At 42.2% G+C, this 13,004-nt stretch overlaps 1 protein-coding gene across 2 annotated transcripts in view; it reads left to right on the top strand.

Annotated features, from left to right (window-relative positions):
- Positions 1–13,004, top strand: part of LOC115659097 (NAD(P) transhydrogenase, mitochondrial-like) — an 81,362-nt gene that overhangs the window by 50,232 nt on the left and 18,126 nt on the right. For both annotated transcript variants that reach the window (XM_030578891.1, XM_030578890.1), the window contains 3 exons: positions 1,357–1,518; positions 3,397–3,507; positions 7,305–7,450. In XM_030578891.1, coding sequence (XP_030434751.1) covers positions 1,357–1,518; positions 3,397–3,507; positions 7,305–7,450 — 419 coding nt within the window. The remainder of the gene's footprint in view (positions 1–1,356; positions 1,519–3,396; positions 3,508–7,304; positions 7,451–13,004) is intronic.

Raw genomic sequence — 13,004 nt, forward strand, 5'->3', positions numbered from 1 at the left:
ATACTTTGAAAAATACTGTGTTAAAGTGGAGTGTAAACCAGATGATAAGGTTTTGATTGTAGTTAGTAATGTTTTCACTCATAAACAGTATTGCATTATTCTGTCTTTATTAAGTTTCTTTAAAAAGAAAAAGGGTAGAATTAATGTAAAAATAATCTTTAATGTAAGTGATGGCAGGACATTTTAACACACCTTTGTGAGAGCTGTTCACCTTCTGAAATCTTGTGCCAGATAAATGAGCAACAAAAGGAGTAGGCGTTAGCTCAAGGAACAGGATTTTCTGGCAGTGGAGAAAATGGATTTTAAAGGGGGTGGGGATGGAGGAAGATCTAAGAACTTGCTTTCATTTAGCAAATCTTCCCTAATTCCATCCTTGTGTGGGACCCAAAAAACCTCCCACACGGCCTTATCCCAGTGGTTTTGCCGTCACTGGGTAATCAGCTTGTAGATAACTTCATTACTGAATACTGTCCTTGGAGTATAATCACTTCATTATCCCACTCTGGAGATCTGTTTTCTTTGATTAATGCTGCCAAATGCAGGTTTAATTACTTCAATAAAGCCTTCTCAGGCTGGTTAGCACTTCAAAAATTGATACTTCCCCACTAAGAGCCAGATTCTGTCACCCTTCCTCGTGAGTACTACTCTGCTCAGAGGGTGGTCCAATTGATTGTACTGGGAGTGTGTAAGTAGTAAAGTGCTATGGAATGGGGCAGAAACTGGCCCACAGTAAACACATATATATATTATATATATATATATATATATAATTTCAGCCATGTATTTGTCACGATGGTGCATTCTTTTCTTAGAGGAAAAACAATTTTTGAAATTTGAGTTTGTGTGGCCAAGACGACCAGTGTTGTACTGAAGGAGATAATAGAGTTTCTACCAGTGGAATGTTGTTGAAATGTTTGTGTGGTCTGCTTGTTTCAATAATATGCAGCTGCTACACTGTGGCCTGTTCTCCTACTAGAGCATTGAAGGTTGTGAGACGTCATTGGAGAATCAATGCCATTTTTCATTTTGCTTTTTGTGATCAACTATTCTGCTATGCTTTGCTCAAGCTAAGTATTTTGCATTTCAGAGATTTTTATTGTTGGCATCTCCAGCTCTGGATCCTAAGGCTGGAACAGATATATTGGTGAACTGAATTCTACTCAGGGCAAGGTTTAGTTCTGGCAGAAACAAGGAGTAAAAGTTCTGCATATAAAAGCATGTCTAGAAGCCTTCTCCTGCTCCCATTGATGTCAAAGCTTCATTGGAACAGGGTTGGGATCTTGCTCTGTTTTTATTTTACAACTAATAAAGAAAAGTGCCTTTTTTATTCTTCTGAGCATGTGCTTTTCTTTTTAGGCTTGACAGGTGTTTTAGGATTGGGGCTTATTTCTCCTAATGCTGCTTTTACTCAAATGGTGACCACATTCGGTCTCGCTGGAATCGTTGGCTATCATACTGTCTGGGGTGTCACACCAGCCCTGCATTCACCCCTCATGTCAGTAACAAATGCAATTTCTGGTAAGTGCACTCCTTTCTTCTCTTGTGTGTTTTGTTACGAGAGAGTTAGGGTCAAAATCTCTGCTGAGACACTTATACACATGGGGAAACTGAGACACAAAGGGGGTAAGTGACTTACCCAAGGCCAGAGAGTGAGTTACTGTTATAACTAGGATTAGAAGTCAGGAGTTCCTGCCTGTCAAATCCTTTCTCAGTGACCTAGGCAGTTCTACCTTTAGTTTTTACTTATCTCTCCAGTGAAGTTCTCCACGGAGAACTCACTAGAGTCACACAGCCCAAGGACTGAATGAGAATCATCCCTTTTGAAGATAAAGCCAATCTATTGGCTATTACAGTGATATAACAGATACAAATATCTGTGTGAGGGATGATAGGATGGGGAAGAATGTCACACAAATCATGACAATTACAAAAAGTGGGTATGCCTAGCGTCACTGTATAAGGCACATTGTAGGCTCTATTCCTTTCCACATCCTTTGTCTCACTTTGATCTGTGTAGGGGCCAGTTTGTACCTGGCCCTTTTATAGCTGTGTGCGGGGGGAGTGTGGAGGGGAGAACACAAGGAGTCTGGTACTACTGTAATCCCTACACTTGGAGGGGAGGAAGTATAGAGACTCTTCTCTTACAGGGTAGGACTACACTGCATCCTCCTTATGTCAAAGTATAGAGTAACTATCGCATGCCACACACGCATCCCACAGCACAGGCCCAAATAGCTATGTAGATGGTGAGGCACTGTTTAGGTGAGTAAAGACATGCCGGAGCCCTAGTGTATATACCCTACATGGCTATCTATGCACCCAAGTCATGACTCCCTCTTCTACACTGCAGTTTTCAGCAGTGTAGTGACCTACTGCTAGAGCCTCTCCCTGCTACAGCAGGAGAGGCTCTAGCAGGGTACTGAGAGGGGAGCATGCTTCCTTATCCAATTAGGACCCTCCTCCTACACACCTGGGAAGGAAGGCACAACCCCTAGTTTCCATCAGCCACTCCCTACTTCCCCCCAAATGGCCCTGTGGGTTCAGGGCACAGCCTAGCCCCTTGACTATAGCGAGAGTGTGTATTCCTACATGCCTGCAAAGCACCTAGCACACACCCTGTACGGTGTGAATGATGAATAATAGTATAATAGTGATCTTACAAGTAGTGTGCTGTACCTTCATAGCTGGGCAAAAACTGAATTTCTTGGACCCTAGACTACAGCTAAGATTATCGAAATGTGTCCTCACTCAGCTTCCAGAAGAAGTAAGATGAAATACTATCTAAATGTGATAGATTTCATGTGGTAATAATACTCCGCTGAAATTATTTATTAATCATGGTTTTTAGGTTATTTTAGGTCGGGCCCCAGTGTGCTGGCACTGTTCAAACACAGAGTAGCAGACAGTCCCTGCCCCAAAGAGTTTACAGTCTCAATAGACTGGACAGGCACTGGGTGGGGAAAGGGCTAGAACACGCAAGCAGAGTGAACAGTGTGATGGCAGCAAACATCATGTTAGTGACATAATCATTAGGGGAGGGAGGGTAGTTAGGAGGTGATGAGCTAAATGGAAAGAAAGGTGAGGGGGCAGAGGGTGAAGGGAACAGGGCAGGGGAGAAGAGAGCAAGAGGCAGGTGTGGGGAGAAGTTGAGGTGAAGAGACTGTGAGGGAGAATTGGGAGAGGGTGGGAGCAAACAGCCAACCAGAACCGGGCACAGAAAGTCCAGTCAAGACCATAGAAAGTTCTGTGGATTATGGGAGGTCCCTGCTTCGGCTGCTTCTGCCCCTGCTGGCTGCAGTTTCTTGCTGGTTCCTTCCTTTCTGCAGTTGATCAATTATTTATTAATTCTTTGTATGTATTTTGTCATTGAGTGTTGATTTATTCTGTTTTCTTTAGGTCTTACTGCTGTTGGAGGTTTGGTTTTAATGGGTGGCTCTTACCTTCCTTCTAGCTTGCCTCAAACACTAGCCTTACTAGCTGCATTTGTTTCTTCTGTCAATATTGCAGGTAAGCAATGTTTTCCTCTATATCTTATGATGAATACCTGTGTATTCTGTACAATGTTTCTGTACATTGGTGCATGACATTTCTGTGCTCTGTGAAATGCCAGCTGCTAACCTCTTGTGGCAAACTTGTGCAGATTCTGGACTGTAACCATAAGCTACGACAAACATACATTCAAAATCCTTCAGCAGATCCCACTAGACTCTCCTGAATCTTGCAACCTGTAGTGCAGAGGTCATTCTTCTGTTTGATTAAATTCTCTGGGCTGTATTTTCCAAGGATGGTTAAAATGGCTTCTAGATTTGTACTTGCAAGTTTTCACACACTAAAAACCTTCGTTTACTCTCTGACTCTGGATTGTGAGACATTTAACTACCTTATGTGCACACACACATGCTGTTCACATTTGCCAAAATGGGCATGCCCAACACTGCATGTGCAGATTTAGAATCTGGATTGAGTCCTAGTTGAATTAAATTATAATTTTACAGGCCAGAGTTTTTGTCTGTTGGCCTTTTTGTGCCTGAATTTTAATGGACAAGGAAATAGACAAACTGATAAACTGGATTCTACTGTAAGCAAAGCTGGAGGCCAGGAGAAGGTTTCTTTGAAAATTTGGCTCACAGATTTGTTGCATGCAACCTTAAATAGATTAACTTGATTTTCTAATAGTAAATGCCTATGTGGAAGCTTATGTTAAGAGTAACATTTTCTGCAGCAGAAATAAGTAGCTACCCTGTAAAGCCTCTGCTCTAAGAGAACACAGTAAAGGGTAAACACTATCACATTTAACCCATTTCCCTCCTCAACCATAACACTGCAGATATTTCTAGTATTCAGTGCGACTAAAGTTATGCACCTAAGACAATAATAAGGTATCTAAATAAAGAGAACGAGGAGTACTTGTGGCACCTTAGAGACTAACAAATGTATTTGAGCATGAGCTTTCATGAGCTAAAGCCCACTTCCTCGGATGCATGCAGTGAAAAATACAATAGGAAGATATATACAGAGAACATGAAAAAATGGGGGTTGCCATACCAACTCTAATGAGACTAATCGATTAAGGTGGGCTATTATCAGCAGGAGAAAAACACTTTTGTAATGATAATCAGAATGGCTCATTTCAAACAGTTGACAAAAAGGTGTGAGTAACAGTAGGGGGAAATTAGCATGGGGAAATAGTTTTTAGTTTGTGTAATGACTCATCCACTCCCAGTCTTTAGTCAAGCCTAATTTAATGATGTCCATTTTGCAAATTAATTCCAGTTCTGCAGTTTCTCATTGAAATCTGTTTTTGAAGTTTTTTTGTTGAATAATAGCCCACAAAAGCTTATGCTCAAATAAATTTGTTAGTCTCTAAGGTGCCACAAGTACTTCTCATTCTTTTTGTTGATACAGACTAACACGGCTACCACTCTGAAACCTGTACCTAAGTAAGTGGCCTGATTTTCAGAGGTGATGAGCATCTGGCACTCCCACTGAGGTCAAAAAGACCTCAGCATCTCTGAAAATCAGGTGAAAAGACAGGTACCTAATTATGAACATGGATGTCTAGCTTTTCAGGCACCCAGGTTTGGAAAGCTTGAGCCTACAAAGAAATCTGTGCCAGCAGCCCAGCATGCACGAGCAACCTGATAACAACAAACCATTGTACAAGCACAACACAGTGTAGATGGGGAAGTGGTTAAGAAAACAAGATTCCCAGGGCTCATTATAAATAACTGAGAGCCAAAACTCATTTTCAAATTTCACTGAAATACCTGTGTGCCAATTTAACTTGGATCAGACTCCATGTTGTAAAGAATTAGAGTTCTATTATCAGATGGAAAGCTGAATTTTTTCTTCAAGAATGTTGCAGTTCCAGTGGGAAGCTAAAATATCAACAAGTGAATAGCTAGAAAGGCTTTCAATAATCTCTTAATCAAGTATCAACCTAACACTTGAAATTGGAGAGTACATGCCATAGTGTATGGTGCTTATATTGCTCCCATGTCAGTAGTATTCGAGCACCTTTTAATCCTGTTTTAATGCTTTTATCATCTCAAAATCCCTATGAGGCTGAGACGTGCTATTGTCCCCATTTTACAGATGGGGAACTAAGGCACAAAGAGGCTAAAGCCCAGACTTTTAAAGGTTTTTAGGCATTGCTTCACTCAGTGTTCAATGCCTAACTGATTAAAGGAGCCCAAATCTCATTTTCAGAAGTAATTTAGGTGTGTAACAGCATCACAGACTGTCAGTGGGATTTTGTCTCCTCAGTGCCTAAATCCTATTGAATATGATATTTAGGATCCTAAATCTGTTAGGAATTGCAATGTTGAGCCAACCCAGTCCAGGTTCAGGAGCATATGGTTGAGGGAAGGCTCCTTGCACTTTCCTGCCCCAGGAGTGAATGCATGACACCAGAGGATTACTTTCTCTAGGACATTGAATCAAATTCCGTGGTTGTCTGTCTCTCTTTCTCTCTCTGTTGCTTTCTCTATGTCAGATACTTCTTCCTCCAGTGAATAAGGTCAGGGCTGGCTCTAACTTTTTTGCCGCCCCCAGCAAAAAAAAAAGAGCGCTGCCCTGCCGTAAATCCCCCCTGCGAGCGCTGTGCCGCGGAACCCCCTGCCCCCCCCAAGTGCTGCGCCACTGAAGCCCCCACCCCCTTAGCACTGTGCTGCGCCTCCCCACCTCCCCAAGCGCCATGCCATCCGAAGCCCCTGCCCCCTTGAGCACCACCCCTCCTGAAGCCCCCACCCCCATGAGCGCCGTGCTGCCCTAGCCCCCGCCCCCCCAAGCACCACACCACCCGAAGCCCCCGTGCCGCCCGAAGCTCCTACCCCACCCCGAGTGCTGTGCCACCCAAGCTCCTCCCCGCCCCCCGAGCACTGTCCGGCCAAAACAAAAACAAACAAAACCCTCCAGCGCTGCCCAGCCGAACCAAAAAAAACCCCCAAAACAAAAAAAACAAACCCGAGTGCCACCCCAATCATGAGCTTGGTCGGCTGGTGCCTGGAGCAGGCCCTGAATAAGGTTCATTCTTGTCTTGCCATGCTGTCTGTCCTCTGTTTAAAGAGCTTTCTCTGCCCAATAATTGCCTTTAAATGCCCTGTTCTCCATCTGACCACTAACAGGCAAATCTTGTACCAGCCATACAGCCTGTGTAACAGGGTTGGGCATTCATGCCAGCACTGCCAGGGAAGGAATTTCCCTTCCCTCCAAGCAGCGGAAGAGCTGGTTCATGACTTCTATTGCAGTCTCAAGATTGCAGTATTCTTTGCTGCTCATTTTAACTAACTCTGCAGGTCTGTGGAATAGCCAGTGGATTCTCATACTCCCAGGCCTACCAGTCCCTTCAATGGCCTGCCCCTACCCAAGTCTACATTGTGGAGTTCAGCTTTGTAGTGTGCAGGGTGTGTAGGTCCCATGCATGGCCTCCCAGAATCCTCTCCACTTCCCTTTGCACTGTAGGATTACAGTAGTCATGCTGCATCCAGTGTGACCGCAGAGGAAAGAGGGAGGTGGGATGATTTGGCCTTTAGAGCAGTAAATTTGATGCTGAAAACCTGTATTAAAAAAACACAGCAGTTGGGTAACAGAACTGAATATTCTGGTTCTGCAAGGGACAGAAGAGAAGGTAGTTTGCTAACCACATTTGAAATAAATTTGCAACCAAAATAGTTTGCAGAATGCAAACATAATACAGAGGTAACTCTGACCTACTGTAAAGGAGTGTTTTTTATTTATAGGAATGTACATGCAAGGATTCCTGTGTGCTTATTTTTACAGTTCAAACGTATATTTCCCAACAGGCGGTTTCTTAATTACACAACGAATGCTGGATATGTTCAAACGACCTGCAGACCCACCGGAATATAATTATCTCTATCTCCTCCCTGGAGCAGTGTTTGTTGGAGGATATGGTGCCTCTCTTGCCAGTGGATATAACATTGAACAGGTCAGGCAACATTCAGATTTATTTTGCTCAGTTATCAGGTTAGCAATCGAAGCAGCTAGGCTCAGTTGTGCTAGCAAAGCTAAATAAATGAAGGGCCTGATTCTGCAAATACTTAGTGCTGGCCTTAATAGTTACCAGTGTATATATAGTAAGGGACTATTCACAGTAATAGGTACTGGGCTCAGTATTTGCAGAATTGATACCCTAATTTTTAGTGTTGGCCAAACTATTCACTTACATGGGCAAATATTCTCCATCCCTTTTCACTGGATCACAGAATCTCTGGTTTCCTAGTAATCTGTCCACCACTAAAAATGAGGAGAAAACAGTTTTATAGCCTTTCTGTATTCCACTGTCCTTATCTGAGCAAAACTCATTTTATTCAATAAAATACCGCAGAATTTGGCTCTGCATTTCCATTCCATGATGGTCTATTTGTCCTTTTGTGAGTTTCTTAAGCAAGGTGAAATACAGTCAAGGTGCCGTGTCATCTTGCAGGGAAAAAATTGTGCATGTGTGAGTTTAAAAAACAAGTTTGTTGAAATACAGCATGGAATTTCTGAAGTAGACGGTGGTAGATGTAATACTGTTCAATACTGGCTTTTCTGAATCGCTTTTAAATAGTCACAAAGATCGCAGACTGCACTTTACATCCTTTCCTAGCATCCTAGCAATACAAAATATAACTATCTCCTCTCTAACAAACCTCAGAATGTGCTCTTGTTGTGTAGAACAGAATCTTTAGATGTAGCTCTTTGCAAGAAGAAATTCTTCAATTGACTATCAGCGGGAGTGAGCAAAACTGGTGACCTAAAGAATATATGTACTTGCAGGAACCCCACAGAATCAGTTACTTGCCTTGGCATGACAGTAGTGTTTCTGCATTGGTTGAGAGGTTTATCGTGCTGTCCTGGAAAGATTTGGAAGACAGAAATTCTGTAAACTCTTTGAACAGGTTCTTTCTGCTTTAGTAAGAAACCCTCTTGCTCTCTTTTTAAAAATGATTATTATTTATTATTTATTGAGCACCTTGAGAATGTGTGGTAGTAGTTTACAGGTATAAAAGTATATAAAGTCTCTATCCCAAGGAGCTTACATTTAATCTGGATAGACAATGCAGTTCTGCATGTGCAGTTCAATTAAGCTTCTTAAAAGATTTACTATTTCAACAAACTTTTTTTTTTAAAACTCACACATACACATTTTTTTCTAACATCTTTATTAATGACCTGGATGTAGGTACAGGGAGCATACTGATCAGGTTTGCATATGACACAAAGCTGGGGGAGTTGCCAATACTTTGGAGAATAGAGCTAAAATTCAAAGAGATCTTGATAAATTGGAGAACTGGGCTATAGACAACAGAATGAAACTCAGCAAAGACAAATGTGAGGTGCTACACTCAGGGCTGGCGCTTCCATTTAGGCAGCCTAGGCAATTGCCTAGGGCGCCAGGATTATTGAGAGGTGGCATTTTGCCGGGGGGGGGCACGGCAGGCAGCTTCGGTGGACCTGCCGCAGGCATTCCTGCAGACGGTCCGCTGCTTCCGCGGCTCCGGTGGACCTCCCGCAGACCTGCCACAGACCAGCGGACCCTCCGCAGGAATGCCTGCGGCAGGTCCACCGGAGCTGCGGGAGCAGCACACGGGGCGGAGAAATGGCCGTGCGCCTAGGGCGCTAAAAACTCTGGCGCCGGTCCTGGCTACACTTAGGGAAGAAAAACCAAATGCACAAATATAGAATGGGAGATAACTGGCTTGGCACCAGCACTGCTGAGAAGTATTGGGAGATGTGGTGGATCACAACCTCAACGCAAGTCAGCAATTGGGTGCTGTTGCAAAAAAAGCAAATGCTATTTTAGGCTGCATTAACAGAGGCATAGCATGCAAGTCATGAGAGGTGGTGGTACCATTCTACTGGGCACTGGCTAGGCATCAGTTGAAGTACTGTGTCCAATTTTGGTCAGCAATGTGTAGAAAGGATGTAGAGAAACTGGAAAGGATCCAAAGACGAGTGACAAAGGTGATCAAAGGGATGGAATGTAAACCATATGTACAAAGGCTGAAGTAACTGGGTATGTTCAGTTTGGAAAAAAGGAGATTGAGGGGTATATGATAGAGGTCTTCAAATATTTGAAAGGCTGCCATAAAAAAGATGGAGAAAAGTTGTTCTCTTTTGCCACAGAGGGCAGAACAAGAGGCAATGGGTTCAAACTACAGCATAGCAGATTTAGATTGAACCTCAGGGAAAACTTCCTAACTATAATAACAGTAGGAGAATGGAACAGACTGCCTAGGGAGGTTGTTGAATCTCCTTCACTGAAGGTTTTCAAAGGAGGCAGGAGAACCAGCTGTCTTGGATGGATTAAACACAAAAAATCCTGCATCTTGACAGGGAGTTAGACTAGATGACCCTTGCTGTCCCTCCTAACCCTATGATTCTAATTCATCTCTAAATTTTTAGCTGTTTTTCTAAGTACAGACACCAGAAGCTGAGTCATTTTGTTTCTGAGATAGTCTAAGCAGCAAGCAGTGAAGACACTGAAAGAAAGTATTTTGTGAAGCAAATGGCCTGATAGTAATCAGAACCCCTAACAGAATTGAACTGGTCCTCTCTTACTAACCCTTAGGACTTCCCTCTACCCACAAACACCGTTTCAGGAAAGGAAGCTGATAAATATCCTGGAATTTATCAGAAGGTCATTTAGCAGTCACTAGGCAAAGTAATAGCGCTTATTTCCCAAACTATCAGGGATAGTTTTTCATTGGGACTCCGTTCTTTGAAGCTATACTAAACTAATAGTCTAGGATACCTGATACTTCAGCTGAAGGAATTAAAAAGTACAATTGGCTCCAGGAAATAATACACCAAAGAGTGCTGATAGTAAAAATGTAATATCTAATAAATACCTTGCTGAGCTACAGAGCAGAAGAAGAACTGGAAACAGTAGTGGATGTTGATAGCTTTTTTTCTAGATACACATAAATCAGTAGCTCAGTGTATGCTTCCTGGATTTGGACCTAACACCACAAGGACCAGGCCAATAGTTAGAAAGACATTGGGCCAAATTCTCTGCTGGCGTAAATGGGCAAAACTCTCTAGAAGTCAGAGGAACTGTACTCATTTACATCAATATAAAATGTGGCCATTAGGTGTTTCCCAAATAGTAATATATTTGAAAAAGTAGAATGTATGTAGCGGTTACAGATAGGATTCTAGAAGGAGAATTATCTGGTACTTTCTAACAGAGCTGCAAACCTGCAGCCCAAACTGACACCATTAAAACTATTTTAGTCCTAGTCCTTCTAGCCTGTTGACTGGATCCTAATTATGATAATATGTAGTCACATTTATAGTAACAACCTGCAAAAATCAATCTGTGACAGGTGGTTGTCAGCTTTGGCTATTGATTTAGATGGATGGTAAACTGGTTCGTTTGCAATCCTTCAGCAGTTGTTTGGTGGAAAAGGTCTCTTTAAAGCTAATCATCCCTGAATCCCAGAAAAGCATTTTGTACAAACAAAGCATTGTTTAGTTGACATATTTCTGCACCCTTCTTTGACATGCTTGCAAGTGTCCCTATTGGCTACGCTTACTAGGGTAAATGGCTTTTAGAAATATTTACTCTCAGTATTTTCTCACTGCCCCTCCTCCCTTGTATAGATATCTGGGCACTATGCTGACAAATCAGAATGGCTTGCAGCAACCGGTAGCTAGTGCAGAAAGCAACCAATAACAGTATTGCAGAGCATCCCACTCTCCATTTATGAGAATCCCATTTTTGACTGCTCTTCTGTTTCTTCCCAGCTTGGAAAGAGCATTTTGGATATGTGTCTTTTGTAGAGGAGCTCATTGTCATAATTACTGGGTGAACTGACACCTCCTGGGCTCTCCAAGCACACCTTCTCTAGGCCTCATGCCATTGCCTGTCTCTTGGAGAGGAATCACACAATTGTCCCATCTCAGATTGGGCCCCGGGTTGCAGTCCATGGTATTAACTATGATTTATCTGAGCAGGTCTGACTTATGCCAGACCTTGCAATTCTGTTCCTGCCAGGACATTAACAGTGGTATTCAGTTATCAAGCCGCCTCCTTAAAGCAAGGTATGATTTATTTAGAACAAAAGCATTTCAGGGAAAACATGTCTAAATAATAATAATTAATAAAACAGACTGCGCGCATATCAAGTTTTCATCCTACGGCTTACCATTCTCTGAATCTGGGGAAGGTCCAATTTCTTTAGATTCCCTCCACAAGTCCCTCTTTCTGTCATACTGTCTACTTAGCTTCTGTCAAGCCTCCCTCCTCCCCTTGTCATCCCCCCTAACCCTGGAAGGCTTTTAACTGTTTGATCTCCATGTTCCAAGCCTGGCACAACAAAGTTGCATCTTCTTTGGAGACATGATGCCTGGTCCTTGAAGCTGATAATTTTGCCCATTGTCTTTCAAATGTGTGCATGGGTTTTCTTCTCTGGGAAGCCATTGTGTTCCTTCCCTGCTGGTTCTTCCCACAGCACGATGTAAGTTAGATCAACACTTTCATAGAGGACAATCTTATAACCCTATACAACAACTTGCCCTCCCTGACCCAGTCACATACGATGTTCATAAAATTGTTACGCCTCAGTATTCATAACATTGTTACATGTCAGCTCTACTTCTGCCACATTTAGCTCTCTGGATTTCCATTTTTGAAAAGCCCCTTTGAACAGTTCTTGAAAAGTACAGCAAGCAAAGGGTCTTGTGATGGCCTTTCTGGGTTTTTATGAGGGGGATATGGAATGTCTTAGCTTCATTGGTTACTAGGTGATTAGAGAATGGTGCAGCCTATATTCTTTTTGTCATTGTCACATTGGTTTAGATTCATCATTATCAATGGATTCAGTAATATAGGTGGGGGAAAAGTAACGTTGACCTTTTGTGCTGTGAAATAAAATCACCATGTGTTTTTCAAACACGAGAAAGAACACCACATGTTATTTATAAATGCACCATCATGTAGGGATTCAAGAACATTTTGTGAATCAAAATACTTAAGAATCAAAGTAACAGAAAAATCAATGGGAATGATCTCACAGCATTACAATCTTTAAAATGCAGTTTAAATGACTGATTCGATAAAATGTGTTTCTTCCCCACCCAAAGAAACTGCTGATTAAAACCATTTAAAAACACATCCAAAGTAAAAGATGATAAATCTAGCAAAGATAATTATACAAAATTACTTTAAGCTTGAACTAATGTGTTGTTAGTTTGTTACTCTAGGGAGAGAGTAGTAAGAACCCACACACATACACACTTGAAGATGAGTCACGATGGCAGGGCAATGACGACTAATGCAAGAAAATAGCAGTGCAATGGTTATGGAAATAATCAAAAATATGTACTCAAATATATGTCACTGGGGATTAAGGCTGTGTATTTGAGAAGCTTAGTCGGTGTCACCGCTGCAATGTTTGCAAAGTGGTGTGACCGAGAAATACAGGAATGGAGAATCGAAAGGAGACAACATAGGGAAGTTTCAGCACCTGGGGCTAATAAACTGGACTGCTCCA

Source organism: Gopherus evgoodei, chromosome 10, assembly GCF_007399415.2.
Source record: "Gopherus evgoodei ecotype Sinaloan lineage chromosome 10, rGopEvg1_v1.p, whole genome shotgun sequence".
Taxonomy (NCBI): Eukaryota; Metazoa; Chordata; order Testudines; family Testudinidae; genus Gopherus; species Gopherus evgoodei.